The sequence below is a fragment of the Pristiophorus japonicus genome, chromosome 9 (genome assembly GCF_044704955.1).
Source record: "Pristiophorus japonicus isolate sPriJap1 chromosome 9, sPriJap1.hap1, whole genome shotgun sequence".
NCBI classification, from domain to species: Eukaryota; Metazoa; Chordata; class Chondrichthyes; family Pristiophoridae; genus Pristiophorus; species Pristiophorus japonicus.
The window spans coordinates 215176430-215203417 of NC_091985.1; the positions used below are offsets into that span (position 1 = coordinate 215176430).

The 26988-nt window shown below is 45.6% G+C and overlaps 1 protein-coding gene across 1 annotated transcript in view; it reads right to left on the bottom strand.

The window, feature by feature from the left end:
* Positions 1-5298: 5298 nt before the first annotated feature.
* Positions 5299-26988, bottom strand: part of LOC139274118 (zinc finger protein 420-like) — a 60810-nt gene continuing 39120 nt past the window's right edge. Inside the window, exons 7-9 of the mRNA XM_070891160.1 lie at positions 22678-22788; positions 21487-21776; positions 5299-6495 (exon numbers count right to left, since the gene is read on the bottom strand). Coding sequence (XP_070747261.1) covers positions 5631-6495; positions 21487-21776; positions 22678-22788 — 1266 coding nt within the window. The 3' untranslated portion in view covers positions 5299-5630. The remainder of the gene's footprint in view (positions 6496-21486; positions 21777-22677; positions 22789-26988) is intronic.

Genomic DNA, 26988 nt, shown 5'->3' on the forward strand with positions numbered 1-26988 from the left:
AGTGTGAGCTGCGAGGAGAATGCTATGAGGCTACAGAGTGACTTGGATAGGTTAGGTGAGTGGGCAAATGCGTGGCAGATGAAGTATAATGTGGATAAATGTGAGGTTATCCACTTTGGTGGTAAAAACAGAGAGACAGACTATTATCTGAATGGTGACAGATTAGGAAAAGGGAAGGTGCAACGAGACCTGGGTGTCATGGTACATCAGTCATTGAAGGTTGGCATGCAGGTACAGCAGGCGGTTAAGAAAGCAAATGGCATGTTGGCCTTCATAGCGAGGGGATTTGAGTACAGGGGCAGGGAGGTGTTGCTACAGTTGTACAGGGCCTTGGTGAGGCCACACCTGGAGTATTGTGTACAGTTTTGGTCTCCTAACTTGAGGAAGGACATACTTGCTATTGAGGGAGTGCAGCGAAGATTCACCAGACTGATTCCCGGGATGGTGGGACTGACCTATCAAGAAAGACTGGATCAACTGGGCTTGTATTCACTGGAGTTCAGAAGAGTGAGAGGGGACCTCATAGAAACGTTTAAAATTCTGACGGGTTTGGACAGGTTGGATGCAGGAAGAATGTTCCCAATGTTGGGGAAGTCCAGAACCAGGGGTCACAGTCTAAGGATAAGGGGTAAGCCATTTAGGACCGAGATAAGGAGAAACTTCTTCACCCAGAGAGTGGTGAACCTGTGGAATTCTCTACCACAGGAAGTAGTTGAGGCCAATTCACTAAATATATTCAAAAGGGAGTTAGATGAAGTCCTTACTACTCGGGGGATCAAGGGGTATGGCGTGAAAGCAGGAAGTGGGTACTGAAGTTTCATGTTCAGCCATGAACTCGTTGAATGCCATGCAGGCTAGAAGGGCTGAATGGCCTGCTCCTGCTCCTATTTTCTATGTTTCTATGTTTCTATGTTCCTGTAATGTGGGGACCAGAACTGTGCAAGTACTCTACCTAACCGTGGCCTAACTTGTATTTTACACAGTCTGAGCATAACCTCCAGAATCTGGAACTTACTACCTGAAAGAGTGCTGGAGACAGAAACCCTCATTGCATTTACAAAATTACTTGGATATGCATTTGAAGTGCCATAACCTACAGGGCTACGGACCAAGAGCTGCAAAGTGGGATTAGGCTGGATAGCTCTTTTTCAGCCACACAGACACGATGGGCCAAATGGCCTCTTTCTGTGTTGTAAACTGCTATGATTCCATGACACCAATCTCCTCGTGTCTGATATAAACCAACCCCACAGTCACTGACACCAATCTCCTCGTGTCTGATATAAACCAACCCCACAGTCACTGACACCAATCTCCTCCTGTCTGATATAAACCAACCCCACAGTCACTGACATCAATCTCCTCCTGTCTGATATAAACCAACCCCACAGTCACTGACACCAATCTCCTCCTGTCTGATATAAACCAACCCCACAGTCACTGACATCAATCTCCTCCTGTCTGATATAAACCAACCCCACAGTCACTGACACCAATCTCCTCCTGTCTGATATAAACCAACCCCACAGTCACTGACACGAATCTCCTCCTGTCTGATATAAACCAACCCCACAGTCACTGACACCAATCTCCTCCTGTCTGATATAAACCAACCCCACAGTCACTGACATCAATCTCCTCCTGTCTGATATAAACCAACTCCACAGTCACTGACACCAATCTCCTCCTGTCTGATATAAACCAACCCCACAGTCACTGACACCAATCTCCTCCTGTCTGATATAAACCAACCCCACAGTCACTGACACCAATCTCCTCCTGTCTGATATAAACCAACCCCACAGTCACTGACACCAATTTCCTCCTGTCTGATATAAACCAACCCCACAGTCACTGACACCAATCTCCTCCTGTCTGATATAAACCAACCCCACAGTGATTGACACCAATCTCCTCGTGTCTGATATAAACCAACCCCACAGTCACTGACACCAATCTCCTCCTGTCTGATATAAACCAACCCCACAGTCACTGACACCAATCTCCTCTTGTCTGATATAAACCAACCATCATCATAAAAGTCAGTCTCTTGGAGTTGAGGATGACTTGCTTCCACATTAAAAATTAGATCTCAGTTGTCTGTTAAGTCCAATGCGGGAGCTCCAGTCTCTGTCGCAGGTTGATCAGACGGTGGTCGAAAGTACGTTGGTTGAAGTGTCGGTTTGTTGCAGTACATGGGTTGTTGTTTGCTCCTTCCGCCGTATGCGCTTGGTCTCTGCTTACTCCTGGTGATGAGACTCAAAGTGTTCAATGCCCTCACGGACTATTCTCTTCCATTTTCAGTGATCTTGTGCCAGGGATTCCCAGGTGTCGGTGGGGATGTTGAACTTCTTCAAAGAAGCCTTGAGGGTGTCCTTGAAGCGTTTCCTTTGCCCCCCTGGGGCTCGCTTGCCGTGTCGAAGCTCCAAGTAGAGTGCTTGCTTTGGGAGTCTCGTATCGGGCATATGGACAATGTGGCCCGTCCATTGTAGCTGATCGAGCGTGGTCAATGCTTCAATGCTGAGGATGTTGGCCTGCATGAGGATATTGATGCACCTATCCTAGCAATGTATTTGCAGGACCTTTCACAGGCAACGCTGATGGTATTTCTCCAGTGCTTAGATGTGCCTACTGTATAGTCCATGTCAGAGAAGCACATATGAGGGCAGGTATCACTACTGCTTTGTAGACCATGAGCTTTGTGCCGCTTTTAAGGTTCTGGTCTTCAAACACTCTATTCCTTAGGCGACCAAAGGCTGCACTGGCACACTGAAGGTGGTATTGGACCTAGTTATCAAAATCTGTCCTTGTTGACAGTAGGCTCCCGAGGTATGAAAAATGGTCCTAATTGTTCAAGACCTCAGCATGGATTTTGATAATTGGGGGAGGAGGGGGATGGGGGTGATAGTGCTGTGTGGCGGGAGCAGGTTGATAGAGCACCTTTGTTTAACGGATGTTTAGTGTAAGGCCTATGCTCTCAGTCGCTACGGTGAAAGTGTTGATGATGGTTTGGAGCCTGTCCTCCAAGTGAATGCAGATACAAGCGTCATCTGCATATTGTAATTCGAGGACAGAGGATGGCACGACCTTGGATCTGGTCTGAAGGTGATGGAAGTTGAACAGTTTCCCGTTTGTTCTATAGATTATCTCCACTTCAGCAGGAAGCTTACTGATGGTGAGAAGTGGCTTTGCAGCAAGGAAGATCGACAAGAGCGTCGGTGCAATGACACAGCCTTGCTTCACCCCGGTTCGGACATGAACTGTGTCCGTGGTGGATCCATTGGTCAGGATCATGGCTTGCATGTTATCATAAAGCAAGCGGAGGATGGTGACAAATTTTTGAGACAGCCAAATTTGTAGAGTACACTCGATAATCCCTCACAGTTGACCATGTCAAAGGCCTTGGTCAGGTCAAAGAAGGATGAACCAACCCCACAGTCTTGACACCAATATCCTCCCATGTGATATAAACCAACCCTCGTCACTGACACCAAGTGGACTGGGAAAATATGTTAAAGGGTAAGACTGTAGAAACGCAGTGGCAAACATTTAAGGAGATATTTCATAACTTCTCAGCAAAGATTTATTCAAGTGAGAAATAAAGATGCTAAGAGAAGGATGAACCATCCCTGGCTAACTAAGGAAGTAAAGGATGGTATCAAATTGGAAAAAAAAGGCATATAATGTTGCGAAGGACAGTGGAAGGCCAGAGGATTGGGAAATTTTTATAAACCAGCAAAGGACGACTAAAAATATGATAAAGACAGAGAAGGTAGCATATGAGAGCAAACTAGCAAGAAATATAAAAACAGAGAGTAAGAGCTTCTACAGGTATATAAAAAGGAAACGAGTAGCTAAAGTAAATGTTGGTCCCTTAGAGGACGAGACTGGAGAATTAATAATTGGGAACTTGGAAATGGCAGATTTTAAACAAATATTTTGTATCAGTCTTTACGGTAGAGGACACCAAAAACATCCCAACAGTTGATAATCAAGGCACTATTGCAGTGGGGGGGGCAGGGGGCGGGAGAGCGGGGAGGAATAACTTAAAACAGACACTATCACTAGAGATAAGGTACTAAGCAAACTAATGGGACTAAAGGTGGATAAGTCCCCTGGACCTGATGACATGCATCCTAGGATTTTAAACGAAGTGGCTGCAGATAGTGGCTGCATTGGTTGTAATCTACCAAAATTCCCTGAATTCTGGAGAGGTCCCAGCGGACTGGAAAAGTGCAAATATAACACCCTTATTCAAGAAAGGAGGGAGTCAGAAGGCAGGAAACTATAGACCAGTTAGCCTACCATCTGTCATTGGGAAAATACTGGAGTCCATCATTAAGGAAGTAGTAGCAGGACATTTAGAAAATCATAAAGCAGTCACGCAGTCAGCATGGTTTTATGAAAGGGAAATCATTTTTGACAAATTTGCTGGAGTTGTTTGGGGATGTAACAAGCAGAGTAGATAAAGGGGAACCAGTTGATGTCGTATATTTGCATTTCCAGAAAGCATTCGATAAGGTGCCACACAAAAGGTTACTGCACAAGTTAAAAGCTCACGGGGCTGGGGGTAACATATTAGCGTAAATAGAGGATTGGCTAACTAACAAAAAGTTGGGATAAATGGGTCATTCTCAGATTGGCAAACTGTAACTAGTGGGGTGCCGCAGGGATCAGTACTAGGGCCTCAACTATTTACAACTTATATTAATGACTTGGATGAAGGAACCGAGTGTAATGCAGCCAAATTTGCTGGTGATACAAAGATAGGTGGGAAAGCAAGTTGTGAGGAGGACGCAAAGAATCTACAAAGGGATATAGATAGGCTCAGTGAGTGGGCAAAAATCTGGCAGATGGACTATAATTTGGTAAAATGTCAGGTTACCTCCTTTGGTAGGAAAACTAAAAAAGCAAATTATTTAAATGGAACAATTACAAAATGCTGTAGTACAGAGGGATGTGGGGGTTCTTTTACATGAAACTCAAAAGGTTAGCAGGAAGTAATCAGGAAGGCAAATGGAATGCTGGCCTTTATTGCAAGGGGGATGGAGTGTAAAAGTAGGGAAGTCCTGCTACAAAACTGTACAGGGCGTTGGTAAGACCACACCTGGAGTACTGCACACTGGTTTGGTCTGGACTTGTCTACATTCCTGTGCCGAGGGGATTGCTACACCAGACGGGAAGGGCAACATTTGGGGACACTGATTCCCCACCAATTCCCACTGCCCTTCTTTCTGGTGGATAATGGAGGGGCCACTGTGTGTAATGTGCAAGTCAGTAAGAATTGTTAACAAGCTCTTTGTAATTGGAGATTTTATTCAGTGGAAACTTTCACACACTATTGTAGATTTTGAACCAAAGATCAATTGAGGATTAAAGTAAAAGTTCATAATTTTATTGCACACTAAATTTCTGTTGAGAGTCGCTGAATTAAGGGGAAAGATAACACACAGCGTTTCTTAAAATGGACACTGCAAACCCGAGAACACCATCAGCAATATATCCAGAATATTAAAGTCCAGCCCAGTTATAGGGTTATCAGCAGAAACAAACCCCAAATGTCAGAATGGACATGGTTCAGTCGAGATGTGATTAACAGCAGCAATAACAGCAGATTCCAACCCCTGCAGTCACTTGTGAACTCGCTGGTGTGTCAGCAGGTTGTATGACCGAGCGAATCGCTTCCCACACTCAGAGCAGGTGAACGGCCTCTCCCCAGTGTGAACTCGCTGATGTGTCAGCAGGGTGGATGACTGAGTGAATCGCTTCCCACACTCAGAGCAGGTGAACGGCCTCTCCCCAGTGTGAAATTGCTGGTGTCTCATCAGGTTGGATGACTGAGTGAATCCCTTCCCACACTCAGAGCAGGTGAATGGCCTCTCCCCAGTGTGAACTCGCTGGTGAGCTACAAGCTGGGATGAACAAATGAATCCCTTTCCACACTCAGAGCAGGTGAATGGTCTCTCCCCAGTGTGAACTCGCTGGTGTTTCAGCAGGTCGCATGACTGAGTGAATCCCTTCCCACACTCAGAGCAGGTGAACGGCCTCTCCCCAGTGTGAACTCGCTGATGAGTTACAAGGTGCGATGATGTAATGAATCCCTTCCCACATTCAGAGCAGGTGAATGGCCTCTCCCTAGTGTGAACTCGCTGGTGAGTTACAAGGTTGGATGAATCAGTGAAACCCTTCCCACACTCAGAGCAGGTGAATGGCCTCTCCCCAGTGTGAACTCGCTGGTGAGTTACAAGTTGGGATGACCGAGTGAATCCTTTCCCACACACAAGGCAGGTGAACGGCCTCTCCCCAGTGTAATTGCGTCGATGAATTTCCAGCTCAGACGGTGATCTGAATACCTTCCCACAATCACCACATTTCCACGGTTTCTCCATGGTGCGAGTATCCTTGTGACTCTCCATGGTTGGACAATCAGTTGAAGCCTCGCCCACACACACAACACATTTACAGTTTCTCCGTGGTTTGAATGGTGCAATGTTTTTTCAGGCTGTGTAACTGGCTAAAGCTCTTTCCACAGGCAGTGCACTGGAACATTCACTCGAGTGTGTTAGTCTCGATACTTTTCCAGTCACACAGATATTTGAAATCTATTCCCACAGACAGAACAGACAAGCATTTCTCCTTCCACTTTCAAAGCCCGATGATATTCAGGTCCTGATGAAACGATTGACTCCGTCAGATCTTGACACGATGTATGGTCTGAAAATCTCCCCTCCTGTAAAAGGAGATAACAAAACTCATCACTGTCAGTACAAGACAGAAATTCAAAATAGACAAATCTAGTTTCCATGGAACTTTCTTTCCTCTCTTGTTCTTCCAAAGCTGTAAATCCCTGTCCCACACATTGATCCTCCTGCTGTGCTGAAATCCAAACCCATCACACATTTCGGAAGGAAAAGGAGGTGGGCTAGCACTGTTAATAAAGGATGGGATCAGTGCGTTACTGAGAAACGATATTGGCTCAGAGGATCAAGATGTTGAAACAGTTTGGGTGGAGATAAGGAATAATAAGGGGGAAAAGTTGCTGGTGTGCTTAGTCCATAGGCCCCCTAACAGTAGCTGCACTGTTGGACGGAGTATAAATCAAGAAATAATGGAAGCTTGTAATAAAGGAATGGCAATAATTATGGGTGATTTTAACCTTCATATTGATTGGACGAAGCAAATTGGTCAGGGAAGCCTTGAGGAAGAGTGAATCCGGGATAGTTTCCTTGAACAGTACATTGCGGAACCAACCAGGGAGTGAGCTATCTTAGAACTAGTACTGTGTAATGAGGCAGGATTAATAAATGATCTCGTAGTAAAAGATTCTCGAGGAATGAGTGACCATAATATGTTGAATTTCAAATTCAGTTGGAGGGTGAGAAAGTTGGTTCTCAAACCAGGGTCCGAAGCTTAAATAAAGGGGACTACAAAGGTATGAGAGCAGAGTTGGCTAAAGTGGACTAGGAAAATAGACTAAAGAATGGGACGATTGATGAGCAATGGCAGACATTTAAGGAGATATTTCATAACTCACAACTAAAATATATCCCAATGAGAAGGAAAGACTGCAAGAGAAGGGATAACCATCCGTGGCTAACTAAGCAAATAAGGGATGGTATTAAATTGGAGAACAGGGAAATGGCAGCGACGTTGAACAAATATTTTGTATCAGTCTTCACGCCAGAAGACACTAAATACATCCCAATAGTGGATAATCAAAGGACTATAGGTAGGGAGGAACTTAATACAATCACCATCACCAACAGTATTAGATAAAATAATGGGACGAAAGGTGGACAAGTCCCTTGGACCTGACGCCTTACATCCTGGGGTCTTAAGAGAAGTGGCTCCAGAGATAGTGGATGCATTGGTTGTAATCTACCAAAATTCCCTGGATTCTGCCGCGGTCCCAGCAGATTGGAAAACCACAAATGTAACACCCCTATTTAAAAAAGGAGGCAGACAAAAGCAAGAAACTATAGACCAGTTAGCCTAAGATCTGTCATTGGGAAAATGCTGGAGTCCATTATGAAGGAAGCAGTAGCGGGACATTTGGAAAAGCAAGATTCAATCAAGCAGAGTCAGCATGGTTTTATGAAAGGGAAATCATGTTTGACAAATTTGCTGGAGTTCTTTGAGGATATAATGAGCAGGGTGGATAAGGGGGAACCAGTGGATGTGGTGTATTTGGATTTCTAGAAGGCCTTCGATAAGGGGCCACGTAAAAGGTTACTGCACAAGATAAAAGCTTATGGGGTTGGGGGCAATATATTAGCATGGATAGAGGATTGGCTAACTGACAGAAAGCGGAGTCCGGATAAATGGGTCATTTTCCGATTGGCAAACAGTAACTAGTGGGGTGCCGCAGGGATCAGTGCTAGGCCCCAACTATTTACAATCTATATTAATGACTTGGATGAAGGGACCGAGTGTAATATAGCCAAGTTGCTGATGATACAAAGATGGGTGGATCAGCAAATTGTGAAGCGGTCACAAAAATCTGCAAAGGGATATAGACAGGCTAAGTGAGTGGGCAAAAATTTGGCAGATGGAGTATAATGTGGGAAAATGTGAGGTTATCCACCTTGGCAGAAATAATAGAAAAGCAAATTATAATTTAAATGGAGAAAAATTGCAAAGTGCTGCAGTACAGAGAAACCTGGAGTTCCTTGTGCATGAAACATAAAAAGATAGTATGAAGGTACAGCAAGTAACCAGGAAGGCAAATGGAATGTTGATGTTTATTGCAAGGGGGATAGAGTATAAAAGCAAAGAAGTCCTGCACCAAGTGTACAGAGTATTGGTGAGGCCACACCTGGAGTACTGCTTACAGTTTTGGCCTCCATATTTAAGGAAGGATATCCTTGCATTGGAGGCTGTTCATAGAAGGTTCACTACATTAATTCCGGAAATGAGGCGGTTGAATTATGAACATAGGTTGAGCCTATACACATTGGAGTTTAGAAAAATGAGGGGTGATCTTATCGAAACGTAGAAGATAATGAGGGGGCTTGACAAGGCGGATGCAGAGAGGATGTTTCCACTCACAGGGGAAACTAAAACTAGGGGACACAGTCTCAGAATAAGGGGCCGCCTATTTAAAACTGAGATGAGGTGGCGTTTATTCTCTGAGGGTTGTAAATCTGTGGAATTCTGTGCCCCAGAGAGCTGTGGAGGCTGGGTCATTGAATATATTTAAGGTGGAGATAGACACATTTTTGAGCGATAAGGGAGTAAAGGGTTATGGAGAGCAGGCAAGGAAGTGGAGTTGAGTCCATCATCAGATCAGCCATGATCTTATTGAACGGCGGAGCAGGCTCGAGGGGCCAAATGGTCTACATCTGCTCCTATTTCTTATATTCTGGAGTGTTTCTCCTCCACTACCAGTTTTCACCACCAATTCTGGCTGTGTTCAGTTGTACACTCACTGGACCCCCTCCCTCTCCTCCCCTGAAGGTGCTGACTCTGGTTGGGTTCAGTTCTACACACACTGGTTCCCCTTCCTCTCCTCCCCTGGAGGTACTGACTCTGGCTGGGTTCAGTTCTACACACACTGGTTCCCCTCCCCTGAAGGTGCTGACTCTGGTTGGGTTGTTCTACACACACTGGTTCCCCTCCCCTCCCCTGAAGGTGCTGACTCTGGCTGGGTTCAGTTCAACACTCACTGGTTCCCCTTCCCTGAAGGTGCTGACTCTGGCTGGGATCCTGAAACCCCCTACACATTGTTCTTTCACAAAGATGGCCACGCATGCGCTCTACTGCTCGGTGAATCACGATGGCGGCGCAGAAACCTGCAGCTGTCCTTTACAAAGATGGCGACCGTCAGTTTGGGCCCGTTACCGCGAAAACGCCCCAGAGCTGCAAATTCGAGACTTGTTGTTTCTTAGTCCGGGTTGGCGACCTGCAGCAGGTGTTTATAAAGCCCACCTGTCGAGCACGTTGCTCCCCTGCGCCCGCTGATTCAAATTCGACTTCAAACTACATGTCAGACCTCCGCCCGCTCACAACCCGCGTCCCCTCTGATCAAAGTCACACTGCGCATGCTCCACATACAGCCCACGCCTGCGCACTGGGCTCCCCCAGTGAGACGACCTTCCAACGTCACAGAAAGGCGGCGATGTTTAAAATAGAAAAGCAACCTGGCATTTGTTGATTTATAATAAAATACTAAAACGGAGAATGGTATCATGAAGATAAATTGACTGCTGCAAACTTTTCATGAATTAATCGCGGTTTTTAAAGGTCTCTCCACAGTTGCCAGGGGCGACGCGTCAGGTTCGCCAGCCGCCGAGCGGACGTGACGCACAGACGCCGGAGGTGGGGTTTGCCAGGGGCGACAGCGAGGCTGGGCCGGGGGACAACGTCGTAGCGGGAGAGAGGCGCATCTGTGGGTTCCGCTGGTGGGCGGGGCCACAGGGGGAGGGGCTACAGGAGGAGGGGTTACAGGGGGAGTGGGATAGAAGGGAGGGGTTACAGGAGGAGTGGTTACAGGGGGAGGGGGATAGAGGGGAGGGGTTACAGGGGGAGGGGTTTCAGGGCCGGGCTATAGGGGGAGGGGCTACAGGAGGAGGGGTTACGGGGAGGAGCTACAGGGGCGAGGCCACAGGGGGAGGGGGATAGAGGGGGAGGGGTGACAGGGATACAACTCCTTGTTAATACCATCCCCTTCAGTCCCAACCCCGCCCCCATTTCGAGCCCAGTATAGCATGGTGTTGACTGACCTGGGGAGGCCTCACAGTTTCACTTCTGGTCTGTGCTGAGTTAAGGGGCGAAGGCCGCAATTAGCAGAGACCGGTTGGGCCGAATGGCCTGTTTCTGTGCTGTGCCATGTTGTGAGAGGGCGGGTAAATGGAGCTGAGGGCGCGCTCTGATTGCGGGATCTTTCTATGCTTGCAATCAGAACAATAAAAAGCGGGACAGATCGAGGCCGCGGGCTACAGGATGGATCGGAGGTCCCGTCCCACTCCTGCCTCCGCCTGGCAGAAAGGTCACCACCCCTGACCAAACAAAGGTTTGCCCGCTCGGGTCACCCTGACCCCGCCCCCTCAGCCCAGCAAGACAGCAACGCACGTACTGGCGGAGGGGAAGGAGAGGGTACGCCTGGAACCTGTCCACACAGCGCTCGCAGGGAAGGCCCAGCCTCCATCCCCGACCCAGTGCTGAATTAACCTGATCTTGGCTAGTATGCAGGAATAGGGACATGATTGGAGCTTGATGTCCCTGCGCTGGGGGGCAGGGGTTTGAAAATCAGCCAGGATCGCAGCTCCTACTCGCTATCCAACGGTCGAATAATTCAAGAGCAGGGAGGTTATGCTTGAACTGTGTAAAACACTAGTTAAGCCACAGCTAGAATACTGCGATCAGTTCTGGTCACCACATTACAGGAAAGATGTGATTGCACTGGAGAGGGTACAGAGGCGATTTAAGCGGACGTTGCCTGGACTGGTGAATTTTAGCTATGAGGAATGATTGGACAGGCTGGGTTTGCTTTCTTTGTAACAAAGGAAGCTGAGGGGAGACTTTCCTGCGGTGTATAAAATTAAGAGGGGCCTCGATAGAGTGAATAGGATGGAGCTATTTCCCTTAGCAGAGGGGTCAACAACCATTCGGCATAGATTTACAGTAATTGGTATGAGGGTTAGAGGGGATTTGCAGGGAAATTTCTTCACCCAGCAGGTGGAGGGGGTCTGGAACTCACTGCCTGAAAGGGTGGTAGAGGCAGAAACCCTCACCACATTTAAAAAATGCTTGGATGTGCACTTGAAGTCCCGTAACCTACAGGGCTACGGACCAAGAGTTGAAAAATGACATTTAGCTGAATAGCTCTTTGTCGGCCTGCGTGGACACGATGTGGCAAAATGAATTCCTTCTATGTTGTAAATTTCTATGATTCTATGACCCTTGAGGGGGTAAGCGTGAATGGACCATTTGCATAGAGCCTGCACACGGGAGAGGCAGTGTTTAGGGTTGATTGTGAAGCCCCTCACAGCCGAATAGCTCATCAGCAAAACCTTACATCTCAGTGTGGGGGTCATTGCCTCAATAAGGAGATCTTGGAGCATTATTGGAGAACACCGGGAGTTAGTTGAAGGAAGACATTTATTGCTGACTCCTCTGTGACACCAGTCTCTATCTGATCTTTTACAGATATCAGGCTCGATGTCACTCCCGTTTCCTTGTGCCCAGCCCAGGCTCACAGCCAGTAGAGAGTTCCCCCAACATCTGGGGTGAGTTCACCTCAGTCACCAAGTAAGTAAATACCGACACACTCCCCAGGGACTCCCTGTAAAGACCAACACACTCCACAGGAACTCCCTGGAAATACTGACACACGCCCGGGGACTCCCTGTGATACTTACACACTCCCCGGGGACACCCTGCAAAAACTGGCACATTCCCAGGGACCCACTGAAAATACCGACATACCCCTTGGGACCCCGTGTAAACACAGACACTCCCATGGACCCCCTGTTTATACAGACATACTTGTGGGGACCTCCTGTAAACAGTGACACACTCCCCGGGGACCCCTTGTAAACACTGACACACTCCCAGGGAACCCCTGTAAATACAGACACACGATTGGCGGTCCTTGTAAATATGGGCACACTCACTTGGATCCCCTATTATTACTGACCCACTCCTGGGTTCTCGCTGTAAACACTGACACACTGCCGGGAACTCTCACTAAAAACCGACACACTCCCGGGGATCCCCTGTAAATACAGACAAACTCCCTGGGACACCCCTTGTAGACACTGATACATTCCTTGGGGATCCCCTGTATCGGTCCAAGTCAGCATGGATTTATGAAAAGGAAATCATGCTTGACAAACCTTCTAGAATTTTTTGAGGATGTAACTAGTAAAGTGGACAAGGGAGAACCAGTGGATGTGGTGTATTTGGACTTTCAAAAGGCTTTTGACAAGTTCCCACACAACAGATTAGTATGCAAAATTAAGGCACATGGTATTGGGGATAATGTATTGATGTGGATAGAGAACTGGTTGGCAGACAGGAAGCAAAGAGTAGGAATAAATGGGTCCTTTTCAGAATGGCAGACAGTGACTAGTGGGGTGCCGCAGGGTTCAGTGCTGGGACCCCAGCTATTTACAATATACATTAAAGATTTAGACAAAGGAATTGAATGTAATATCTCCAGGTTTGCAGATGTCACTAAGCTGGGTGGCACTGCGGGCTTCGAGGAGGATGCTATGAGGCTGCAGGGGGACTTGGACAGGTTAGGTGAATGGGAAAATGCATGGCAGATGCAGTATAATGTAGATTGTGAGGTTATCCACTTTGGTTGCAAAAACAGGCAGATTATTATCGTAATGGTGACAGATTAGTAAAAGGGGAGGTGCAATGAGATTTGGGTGTCATGGTACATCAATCATTGAAGGTAGGCATGCAGGTGCAGCAGGCAGTAAAGAAGGCAAATGGCATACTGGCCTTCATAGCGAGGGGATTTGAGTATAGGAGCTAGGAGGTCTTACTGCAGTTGTACAGGGCCTTGGTGAGACCACACCTTGAGTATTGTGTGCAGTTTTGGTCTCCTAATCTGAGGAAGGACATTCTTGCTATTGAGGGAGTGCAGCGAAGGTTCACCAGACTGATTCCCGGGATGGCAGGACTGACATAGAAGAAAGTCTGGATTGACTAGGCTTATATTCACTGGAATTTAGAAGAATGAGAGGGGATCTCATAGAAACTTATAACATTCTGATGGGATTGGACATGTTAGTTGCAGGAAGAATATTCCCAATGTTGGGGAAGTCCAGAACCAGAGGTCACAGTCTAAGGATAAGGGGTAAGCCATTTCGGACCAAGATGAGGAGAAACTTCTTCACTCAGAGAATTGTGAACCTGTGGAATTCTCTACCACGGAATGTTGTTGAGGCCAGTTCATTAGATATATTCCCTTTCATAAATCCATGCTGACTTGGACCGATCCTGTCATTACTTTCCAAATGCGCTGCTATTACATCTTTAATGATTGATTCCAACAATTTTCCCCGCCACCGATGTCATGCTAACCGGTCTAAAGTTCCCTGTTTTCTCTCCCTCCTTTTTTAAAAAGTGGGGTTACATTAGCTACCCTCCAATCCATTGGAACTGTTCCAGAGTCTATAGAATGTTGAAAATGACCATCAATGCATCCACTATTTCTAGGGCCACTTCTTTAAATACTCTGGGATGCAGACTATCAGGCCCTGGGAATTTATCAGTCTGACGCACTCTCGGGGATCCCCTGTAAATATTGACACACTTTCGGGGACCACCTTTTAATACTGACATACTCCCAGGGATCCAATCATTTGACAGCGAGCATTCCTTACTGGAAAAACATCGATTTTTCCTGATCAGGTGATCTAGCCATTCCTCCAAGATCAATAAGCTTCTTGAAACGTTCAGGTTAAGCATTCGATGATTTATTAAGCGTACAGATCATGCAGTAGCACTTCAAAATACACTCAAAAAATGGGGCTTACAAACACACCCAATGGTCAGGAGCTCAAAGGCATTACAGTTCTGGGCTCAGTATTCAGACCCTACAAACCCTTGTAATCCAAATCCTCATTCTCATCTGCCACTTTCTAAGCTGCAGGTTTCCTTGTCCAAATGTCCATCACTGGAAGCTACAACTGTCCTGACCATGTTGTGCTCACCTCTGCAGGTCTCCACCTTTGGCTTTCCACTTCCTCCGGAATAAAACTCCGTATCAGGAGAATCTCACTGGACCCGCCCCTTACCAACTTTGGTTAATAAAGCTGGTGCCCTTACTTATTTACACTGGGCTCATGAGCTCGGTATAACTCCTTTACATCATCGTCTTATCCAACTAGTTCTTCCCACTCTAGAGAAACCCTAATTAAAATGATGATATCTACCCAGAGGTTCTCCTTTTGCCAGGACTATCTGTTGCCCTTGCACCCATTATCAGCGCTAATAGCTCCCTGAAGCTCAGAAGCCTCTGCACAATAGTAGGTCTTTCCTGACATTTCCTCATTGAGCAGGAGGTCACCTCATGTTGAAACAGGCCAGAGCTAGATGGTCATTCTCAGTTCAGCAATCCAGTGGTCACTACTTAAAAATGTGATGGTATTTCCCACAGCAAATGCTCAAAGCTCCCACGCCCTTGCAGTGTGAAGAGGAATCAATCGCGATACAAGAATAGCACACGTCTAGTTGGAGATTAACCCTTTGCTGAGCGTTTTCTTGGGTTAAACAAGGCGACGGTCAGGCAGAGCTAGAATTGTGCGAGACTGTCACACACATAGAGACGGGATCACGGGCACTGGCTGACACGCTCGGTCACTTTCATTCTGGCGGAGAGCCCACATCCGAGCAGTCAACATCCTCCGGTTTCAAATCAAATTCCTTGTTAGGACATTGTCCCTGAAACATCTTCTTCAGCTGCATCGCAGACAGGATAAAGGATGAGTGTTGGAGCAAGGATGGGAGAGAGCGAGACATAGAGAGAGCGAGACAGAGAGGAAACGAGACAGAGAGAGCGAGACAGAGAGAGAGAGAGAGAGACAGACAGACAGAGAGAGAGAGCGAGACAGACAGAGAGAGAGAGAGGGAGACAGACAGAGAGAGAGAGCGAGACAGAGAGAGCAAGACAGAGAAAGAGAGAGAGAGAGTGAGAGAGAGAGTGAGACAGAGAGAGCGAGACAAAGAGACAGAGAGAGAGAGACAGACAATGAGAGAGAGACAGGCAGTCAATGAGAGACGGAGACAATGAGAGAGAGAGTGAGTCAATGAGAAAGGGAGAAAGACAGAGATATAATCAGTGACTAAAGGCGGACAAGTCCCTTGGACCTGATGCCTTACATGCTAGGGTCTTTAGAGAAGTGGCTGCAGAGATAGTGGATGTATTGGTTGTAATCTACCAAAATTCCATGGATTCTGCCGCAGTCCCAGCAGATTGGAAAACTGCAAATGTAACGCCTCTATTTAAAAAAGGAGGCAGAAAAAAAGCAGGAAACTATAGACCAGTTAGCCTAACATCCGTCGTTGGGAAAATGCTGGAGTCCATTATTAAGGAAGCAGTAGCGGGACATTTGGAAAAGTATAATTCAATCAAGCAGAGTCAGCATGGTTTTATGAAAGGGAAATCATGTTTGATAAATTTGCTGGAGTTCTTTGAGGATGTAACGAGCAGGGTGGATAAGGGGAAACCAGTGGATGTGATGTATTTGGATTTCCAGAAGGCATTCGATAAGGTGCCACATAAAAGTTTACTGCACAAGAAAAAAGCTCACAGGGTTGGGGGTAATATATTCGCATTGATAGACGATTGGTTAACTATCAGAAAACAGAATCGGGATAAATGGGTCATTTTCTGGTTGGCAAGCAGTGACAAGTGGGGTGCCGCAGGGATCGGTGCTGAGTCCTCAACTATTTACAATCTATATTAATAACTTTGATGTTGGCCTTCATAGCAAGGGGATTTGAGTACAGGGGCAGGGAGGTGTTGCTACAGTTGTACAGGGCATTGGTGAGGCCACACCTGGAGTATTGTGTACAGTTTTGGTCTCCTAACCTGAGGAAGGACATTCTTGCTATTGAGGGAGTGCAGCGAAGGTTCACCAGACTGATTCCCGGGATGGCGGGACTGACCTATCAAGAAAGACTGGATCAACTGGGCTTGTATTCACTGGAGTTCAGAAGAATGAGAGGGGACCTCATAGAAACATATAAAATTCTGACGGGGTTAGACAGGTTAGATGCAGGAAGAATGTTCCCAATGTTGGGGAAGTCCAGAACCAGGGGTCACAGTCTAAGGATAAGGGGTAAGCCATTTAGGACCGAGATGCGGAGGAACTTCTTCACCCAGAGAGTGGTGAACCTGTGGAATTCTCTACCACAGAAAGTTGTTGAGGCCAATTCACTAAATATATTCAAAAAGGAGTTAGATGAGGTCCTTACTGCTAGGGGGATCAAGGGGTATGGCGAGAAAGCAGGAATGGGGTACTGAAGTTGAATGTTCAGCCATGAACTCATTGAATGGCGGTGCAGGCTAGAAGGGCCGAATGGCCTACTCCTGCACCTATTTTCTATGTTTCTATGTTTCTATGTTTCTATGAAGGGACCGAGTATAATGTAGCCAAGTTTGCTGATGATAAAAAGATGGGTGGGAAAGCAAATTGTGAGGAGGACACAAAAAATTTGTAAAGGGATATAGACAGGCTAAGTGATTGGGCAAAAATTTGGCAGATGGAGTATAACATGAGAACATGTGAGGTTATCCACTTTGGCAGAAATAATAGAAAAGCAAATTATAATTTAAATGGAGAAAATTGCAAAGTGCTGCAGTACAGAGAGACCTGGGGGTCCTTGTGCATGAAACACAAAACGTTAGTTTGATGGTACAGCAAGTAATCAGGGAGGCAAATGGAATGTTGGCCTTTATTGCAAGGGAATAAAAGCAGAGAAGTCCTGCTACAACTGTACAGGGTATTGGTGAGGCCACACCTGGAGTATTGCGTACAGTTTTGGCCTCCGTATTTAAGGAAGGATATACTTGCATTGGAAGCTGTTCAGAGAAGGTTCACTAGGTTGATTCCGGAGATGAAGGTTTGACTTATCAGGATAGGTTGAGTAGGTTGAGACTATACACATTGGAGTTCAGAAGAATGAGAAGTGATCTTATTGAAACATAAGATAATGAGGGGGCTCGACAAGGTGGGTGCAGAGAGGATCTTCCCACATAAGGGAAACTAAAACTAGGGGACATAGTCTTAGAATAAGGGGCTGCCCATTTAAATCTGAGATGAGGAGAAATTTTTTCTCTCAGAGGGTTGTAAATCTGTGGAATTCTCTGCCCCAGAGAGCTGTGGAGGCTGGGCCATTGAATAAATTTAAGGTGGAGATTGACAGATATTATAGCGATAAGGGAAGAAAGGGATATGGGGAGCGGGCAGGGAAGTGGAGCTGAGTCCATGATCAGATCAGCCATGATCTTATTAAATGGTGGAGCAGGCTCGAGGGGCCAAGTAGCCTACTCTTGCTCCTATTTCTTGTGTTTCTTGTACCTGGTTCGAGGGGCTAAAGGCATCATCCTGTCCCTATCAAACAGGGTCAATAGGCTGAATGAGCTACTGCTGATCTCATGTTACAAGCTCGATGGGCTGAATGGTCTTGGTTTCTTCCTGTGTGGCACATGGGAGTGGCTGAATGGCTGACTCCTGTTCCCATAACACTGCTTCGAGGAGCTGATTGGCGTGCTCCTCTTCCTATGTGTCAGGCTCAGGGGATGCATGGCTTTCTCCTGTTTTTTTATTTGTTCACGGGATGTGGGCGTCGCTGGCAAGGTCAGCATTTATTGCCGATCACTAATTGCCCTTGAGAAGATGGTGGTGAGCCACCTTCTTGAACCGTAGCAGTCTGTGTGGTGATTGTACTCCCACAGTGCTGTTAGGGAGGGAGTTCCAGGATTTTGACCCAGCAACAATGAAGGAATGGCGATATGCTTCCAAATCAGGATGGTGTGTGACTTGGAGGGGAACATGAAACTGTGCTCAGGCATTCTTTGCGTATCGATGTTTTAACCAATTTCTTATCAAAAGTTAATTGGGCCAGTGTCTATATATGGTCTTCAACAAAATCACCTTGTTTAATTGGTTCTCGTGGTCAAAATACATTGGCATTCAAAACCAGAGCTAGCATGTGGCCACTCCTGTCTCCAGTAATTTCCCCATCAATGCCTGCTTGTCCATGTTATCTTGTTTATAAATTCGTTCATCTCCTCAGAACCTGTCTTATTTATGCTCCTGTATTCAAACTGTTAGCTTTGATGAAGCTGACTCCAATTAATACTTTGTTATTATAATAATGTGACCTTGGCTCTCAGCTTGTGTTAGTTTGTTATTTGAACCTAGTTAAAACTGAGTTCTGCATACATTCAAGAAGCGCCTAACATTCCAATGCCCACAGATAATCATGGGTAAGATTAATTTGGTCAATGACTAAAAATTTAATATTTATTTATGAATCTCTAATACCAATGTTTTGTACAATTCCAAGGTCCCTTTGTTCCTCGACACTTCTCAGTATCCTACCATTTGATGTATATTCCCTTTCCTTGTTAGCCCTCCCCAAATGCGTTACCTCACACTTCTCTGGATTAAATTCCATTTGCCACTGTTCTGCCCACCTGCCCAGTTGATTGATATCTTCTTGCTGTCCACAGCTTTCTTCTTCATTATCAACCACACAGCCGATTTTAGTGTCATCTGCAAACTTCTTAATCATACCCCCTATATTCAAGTCTAGATCATTGATGAAGATCACAAAAAGCAAGGATCCTAGTACTGAGCCCTGCAGAACCCCACTAGAAACATCCTTCCAGTCGCAAAAACATCCATCAACCATTACCCTTTGCTCCCTGCCTCTGAGCCAATTTTGGATCCAATTTGCCACTTTGCCCTGGATTCCATGGGCTTTTACTGTTGTGACCAGTCTGCCATGTGGGACCTTTTTAAAAGCTTTGCTAAAATCCATATACACTATATCATACGCTTTACCTTCATCGGCACTCCTGGTGACCTCCTCAAAAAATTCAATCAAGCTAGTCAGACACGACTTCCCCTTAACAAATCCATGCTGACTGTCCTTGATTAATCCGTGTCTTTCTAAGTGAAGATTTATCCCGTCCCTCAGGATTTTGCTGGGTTAAAAACCCCGCCATTGAAAGACCACATTAGTGAATTGAACAGGATTTACTGTGATTGCACTGAGCACTGAACCATGTTCATTCTGGCAGTTATGGTTTGTTTCTACTGATCTTAATAACCCCAATAACTGGACTGGTGATTAATATTCTGTATAAATGTTGAATGTGTTCCAAATACATAGTGCGTTTAATATTTGATTTCTCCATGATAAGAGGAGACTAATTGATGTTCTGTTACCAACTGTTACATTTTGGGCCTTTTCTTACTCTAGATTATTTCAGTTCTCCTCTCGTTCGCCTTCAACCATATCAAATCCCAAGCCTGTTCTGTTTGAGAACACGGCTTGTAGGAGACATAGTCTGAACTGTTATGTCTCACTTTACACTCATCTGAAATTACTTTGAACTACCCCTTTATAGTACCTTCTTGTATCAGATTTGAAATCTGTTATTATCTGTATCATTTAACACTTTTTGTATCCGGATTTGTAAAAGTTCTCCACACATATTGCATGTAATTGCCTTTGAAATGTATGATATTTGTCATTCTCATTACTAATTTTGATGGTTTCGTTGGTTCAATCTCTTGTTACTAACATACATTGCACTATTTCTTTAAACATGATAATTGGTTCAAACATTTCCTTTATCAGGTCTTTGGCTCAATTGAGCCCTGTCAATAATCTTTGGTTGGGGATAGGATTAGTGTTTAGTGGCTGGGGTTAAGGATGGGTTTTGAGGCTGGTGTCAGAAGCTGGGGTTCGGGTTACAATGTTAGGCTTATGAGATAGTGATTAGAATTACAAACCACTATTAACAACGCCCGTGTCACTAGATGCCTCCTTTTTCATTTGTTGTTTTTTAACCTCATACAGGTAAAGCGCAAAACAACCTTATGAATTGTTCATTCAAGGAATCTTCGTTCTGGCCTGAGTCCGATCTGCTGCCTTTTTTCACACCTCTACATTTCCCACAGAAAAGACATCAGGGACAGGAGGGGAAATAATGTTTTATAGAATCCAGAATTGTCTGTTCTGAATTTCTATCCTGTATTTAAAGTAACAACTTTTGTAACCACCATTTCCAGGGTATTAGAAGGGGAGGATCTGCAGCAGAGAAGCTCAAAACAAACATTACGTCAAAATTTGACAGATTCAACCTGAAGAATCAATAGTGTAAATGTGGGGACTGGATCCGGATTCAGTTGCCCGTCTGAGGTGATAACACATCAGGGAGAGGCCGTTTTACAGCTGAGTGTGGAAAGAGATTCACTCGCTCATCTCACCAAATGACACTCTGGCATGTTCATAATGGGCAGAATCCATTCACTGCTCTGTACGTGGAAAACGATGAAATCGACTACACCCATTTACTGACACACCAACAGAGTCACACCGGGAAGAGACCGTTTAGATATTTCACATGTGGAAAGGTAGTCACTCCGTTGTCCCAACTGTTTACACTCCAGATTATCCACATTGAGAACATTTGCTTTAAATGTGAGAAAAACTTTCAAAGTTCAAAGCAGCTGATGCACGATCACCGCACTGATACTGGAGAGAAGCTGTTTCAATACCCACTGTATGGAAATAAATTCACCCCACCTGCTGAGACGCTAGTGGCTGTAGGGGTTATTAATCACATCCAGAACTGACCCGTGGCAGAGTGCCCGTTCATTTGGGGTTTTTTGTGTATGATTTATTAATTTTCACTCAATCAGATCACAGAAAATCAATCCCCATTCACTAACTGGGGTTTTCAATGGCGGGACTGTGACCCAGCATAGCCCGCGGGGGAGAATGTACCCTATTCGCACTGCACAGGCACAGGACCAGGTGGTTTTTGGAGCATGCACAGTGTCACTTTGATCAGAGCCGGACGAAGAATGGAAACGGGAAGAGCCGGAGACGCAGGTGAGTAGCTCACACGGCGGGTATGCTTCATGAAGACCTGGTATAGGCCGCAAACCCTGACGAAGAACTTCCAGGTCCCGCGTTAGCAGCTCCGGGGATTTATTCCTGGTGACAGGCCCAGGCTGACGGCCGCCAGCTTTGTAAAGCACAGCGGAAGGTTTCTGCACCACCATCGTGATGCACTGAGTAGCAGAGCGCATATGCGGCCATGTTTGTATAGGGACCATTAGTAGGCAGGGCTTCAGCGTCCCAGTGAATGTGGAACTGAACCGAGCCACCGTTCGGGGAGGAAAGAGAAGGAAACCAGTGAGTATAGAACTGAAATTCACTGCCACTTCTCTTCCAGTTACTTCACTGCCACTTCTCTTCTAGTTGCTTAGTGTAATTTCAGGGGTGGACAGTGAGGGGAACCAGTGAGTGTAGAACTGAACCCAGCCAGAGTCAGCATCTTCAGGGGTGGAGAGTTAGGGGAACCAGTGATTGTAGAACTGAACCCAGCCAGAGTCAATACCTTCACGGGAGGAGAGGGAGGGGATTCAGTTAGTGCAGAATTGAACCCAGCCAAGGTCAGCATCTCCGGGGGTGGGGGGGACCAGTGAATGTGGAAATGAACCCAGCCAGAGTCAGCACCTTCACGGGAGGAGAGGGAAACCAGTGAGTGCAGAATTGAACCCAGCCAGAGTAAGCATTTCCAGGGGAGAGAGGGAGGGGAACCAGTGAGTGTAGAACTGCACCCAGCCAGAGTCAGCAATTTCAGGGGTGGACAGTGAGGGGAACCAGTGAGTGTAGAACGGAACCCAGCCAGAGTCAGCATCTTCAGGGGTGGAGAGTTAGGGGAACCAGTGATTGTAGCACTGAACCCAACCAGACTTGGTGCAGGATAAACAGTCTTGAGCTGTGCGATGTGTTTGGATTTCAGCACAGGGCGGAGGGACAATGTGTGGGATGGTGATTTACAGGTTTAGAGAAACAGGAAAGAATGATACATAGAAATTAGAATGGTCTGTTCTGAATTTCTGTCCTTTACTTACAGTGATGAGTTTTGTCATCTCCTTTTACAAGGTATTAGAAGGGAAGATTTACAGACGGGTAACTCAAACAAAACATCACGTCAAGATCTGACAGATTCTCTCGATTCCTCAGGACCTGAATTTCATCGGCCTTTAACTGTGGAAGGAGAATTGTTTGTTCTGTCTGTGGGAAAAGATTTCAAACATCATTGTGACTGGAAAAGCATTGCTACGCACATGCCCGACTGAGAGTGTTCCAGTGCACTGACTGAAAAGAGCTTTAACCAGTTACACAGCCTGAAAAACATCACACCATTCACAGCGGGGAGAAACCATACATGTGTTCTGTGTGTGGACGAGGCTTCAACTGATCGTCCAACCTGGAGGGACACAAGGACACCCGCACCATGGAGAATCCGTGGAAATGTGAGGACTGTGGGAAAGGATTCAATTACCCATCTGAACTGGAAATTCATCAGCGCATTCACACTGGGGAGTGGCCGTTCACCTGCTCTGAGTGTGGGAAGGGATTCACTTGTTCATCCAACCTGCTGATACACGAGTGAGTTCACACTGGGAAGAGGCCATTCACCTGTGCTGAGTGTGGGAAGGGATTCACTTGTTCATCCACCCTGTTGACACACCAGCGAGTTCACACTGGAGAGAGGCCATTCACCTGCTCTGAGTGTGGGAAGGAATTCACTAAATCATCCAATCTGCTGATACACCAGCGAGTTCACACTGGGGAGAGGCCGTTCACCTGCTTTGAGTGTGGGAAGGGATTCATTTCTTCATCCCACCTTCTAAATCACCAGCGAGTTCACACTGGGGAGAGACCGTTCACTTGCTGAGTGTGGGAAGGGATTCACTCAGTCATCTGACCTGCGGAAATACCAGCGAGTGCACACTGGGGAGAGGCCGTTCATATGCTCCGTGTGTGAGAAGGGATTCACTCAATCATCCCACCTGCTGAAACATCAGTGAGTTCACACCGGGAGAGGCTGTTCACCTGCTCTGAGTGTGGGAAGTTATTCACTCAGTTATCCAACCTGCTGATTCACCAGTGAATTCAGACTGGGGAGAAGTTATTTACCTGCTCTAAGTGTGGAAAGGGATTTGCTCAGTCACCCTACCTGCTGAGACACCAACAAGTTCACAAGTGATTGCAAGGGTTACATTCTGCTGTTATTGCTGCTGTTAATCTCATCCCGACTGAATCATCTTCATTCTGACAGTGGATTTTGTTTCTGCTGATATTAATAACCCCTGTAACTGGGCTGGAGTTTAATATTTTGATATTTCAAATAACAGTCTGTTGATATTTGATGTCTCCATGATGAGAGGAGACAAATTGTTGTCCTGTTACTGACTGCTCCATTTTGGGGCCTTTTCTCCTTCCTAACTAGATTATTTCAGTTCTCATACCTTTGGTTACTCTTATGGACAAGTTCCAGCTCCCCATACCTTCCAGTGTGCCGCTCCTAGCCTTGGTATCCAGGGAAAGTCTCAGTAACAAGCCTATGATCACAAAACCCAGTCCTATCTGCACAGGAGAAAGTCTGTTATCTAACTCCTCGAATAGGCAAAATAGAGAATGATCCCAACTCTAAGAACATCTAGAATCTGTTGTAAATATCTTCCAAATCCTTACTGGTACAATCTGTCAATTGAAGTGAATGGAAGATGAGAGCGGTGAGGGAACTTGGATTTTTTCATCATAGAATGTTTAGATTCAAAATATTACATTAGGATAAGAAAAGACTAAAGACCAGTGGTTTGTGCTTGCCACAGGAAGGCCACAGTGTTTTTATGTGCTTCTAACGTTGTTGATGTATGTTGAAGAAAATGTAGACTTGTGTCTCTGGACTATGCCGTATCCAGAGACTACCATATTGGGCAATGCCCAATTATTGGGATAAATTATTATAAAATTGAATTGTTATAGAATGGAAAAGTAGTGAAGTTATGCTAAGCTTACATCAAACCTTGGTTAGAACACAGAGGGTGCAAAGAAGATTTACAAGTATGATACCAGAAATGAGAGTGTATACCTATCAGGAAAGGATAGGCAAGCTGGGTCTCTTTTCTCTTGAAAAAAGAAGGCTGAGTGGTGACCTAATAGAGGGCTTTAACATTATGAATGATTTTGATAGACTAAATACAGAGAGAGTGTTTCCACTTATGGGAAAGAGCATAATTAGAGGCCATAAATATAAGATAATCACCAAGAAATCAAATAGGGAATTCAGAAGAAACTTCTTTACCCAGAGAGTAGTGAGAATGTGGAATTCACTACCACAGGGAGTGGTTGAAGCAAATAGTATAGATGCATTTAAGGGGAGGCTAGACAAGCATATGAGGGAACAGGGAATAGAGGATTGTGCTGATAGAGTTAGATGAGGAAAGACAGGAGGAGGCTCGAGTGGAGTGTAAATGCCGGCATGAACTGGTTGGGCCGAATGGTATGTTTCTGTGCCGTATATCCTACGTAATCCTAAAGTAAAATACTGCAGATGCTGAAATCTGGAATAAAAACAAAATGCTGGCTATCTCAGCAGGTCAGGCAGCATCTGTGGAGAGAAAGTAGAGTCTCAGGTCGATGACCCTTCATCAGAACTGGAGAGTGTTTGGAAAGAACAGTTTCTTAACAAGCGCTGAAAGGAGGAGGGGAAGAAAGAAAAAAGGGAAGGTCTGTGATAGGTTGGAAGACAGGAGAGATTAGAGAAACAGAATGGATGATGGCCCAAATTCAAATGGCAATGCCAGGAGTTAGAAAAACATGAGTCAAGATAGGGTGTGAATGGCAGGATAATGACCAACTACCATTAGAGACAAGGAGAAAAAAAGAAACAGGCTGAGGGGGGGGCGGGGGGGCGGGTGCGCGGAAAGAGAGCCAAAGGTTGGCTCTGAAAATTTTGAACTCGATGTTGAGTCCCGAAGGCTGTGAAGTGCCTAAACGAAAAATGAGGTGCTGTTCCTCGAGTTTGCATTGAGCTTCATTGGAACAGTGTAGGAACCGAGTATGGAGAGGTCAGAGTGGGAATGGAGTGGAGAATTAAAGTAACAGGCGACCGGAAGCTCGGTCACACTTGCGGACTGAACAGAGGTGCTCCGCAAAGCAGTCACCCAATCTACGCTGTAGAGGAGACCACATCGTGAGCAGTGAATACAGTATACTAAATTGAAAGAAGTACAAGTAAATCGCTGTTTCACCTGGAAGGAGTGTTTGGGACCCTGGATAGTGGAAAAGGAGGAGATAAAAGGGCAGGTGTTGCATCTCCTGTGGTTGCATTGAAAGGTGCCGTGGGAAGGGGAGGGGTGCTAGGGGTGACTGTGGAATGGACCAGGGTGTCGCGGGGGAATGGTCCCTTTGGAATGCTGAGAGGGGAGGGGAGGGGAAGATGTGATTGGTGGTAGGACCTATCACAGACCTTCCCTTTTGTTCTTTCCCTCCCTCCCCCTTTCAGTGCTTGTTAAGAATCTGTTCTTTCCGAACACTCTCCAGGTCTGACGAAGAGTCATCGACCCGAAACGTTAACTCTGCTTCCTCTCCTATGTAATCCTATTTTTCAAGACACATTGGTCGAAGGGGAAGATAAATAGCTTGCATCCAAATGTAATTGTTACTTTTGTCTTCTTTGTAAAATCACAAAGTCTGGGCATAATTTTTTGTAAAATTAAAATTGATGATATAAATTGATAAGAGTTGCTGGTCAAGCACATGGGAAGGGAAATTTAGCTGAAATTTAAGGGGATAATCAAGTTTTATTTTTGAAAAGGTCCAGTCTATGTGGTTCCGTCCAAACTATGTATTCAGGAAGAAGTTTTGGAGGGGAAGGTTGTTGTGTTAAAGGTAACTAACATCCTTCATCTTGCAGACTGACGTGCTCTCTAGCATATTTTGGGGAATAAAAGGTCCAAGAAGAGGTTCGTTTAAATAAAATTAAATAAACAAAATGGGTTGAAACTTGGAGCAAGTGGGAATGTTTGATCTATATTTTAAGATATTATGATAATATTGTATTAGACAGTAAAGTTCCTCTGGGGCCCAGTGAACACTCCATAAAATTGAATGAGAGGACATGAGTGAGGATATAAGATGAAACCAGGAAAATTACACCATCAAATGGGAATTTTTTTAAATCATTGATATTTGGTGAATTGGCATAAATCACCTGGGTGCAATCTAATGTTAATGTAAATTCTTGTGAAAGTCAGAGAAGTGTAGTAAATTGATAAGCTTTCTCTTGGGGTGTTTGTCTCATTGCCTATACTGAACAATAAGGAAACTGAATTTGATAGCTTGGCCATTACCCGAGACATCGGGACCATGCAAAGGGAGATGAGCAAAGATCTGCAGACACCCTACGATCTTTTGATAAGA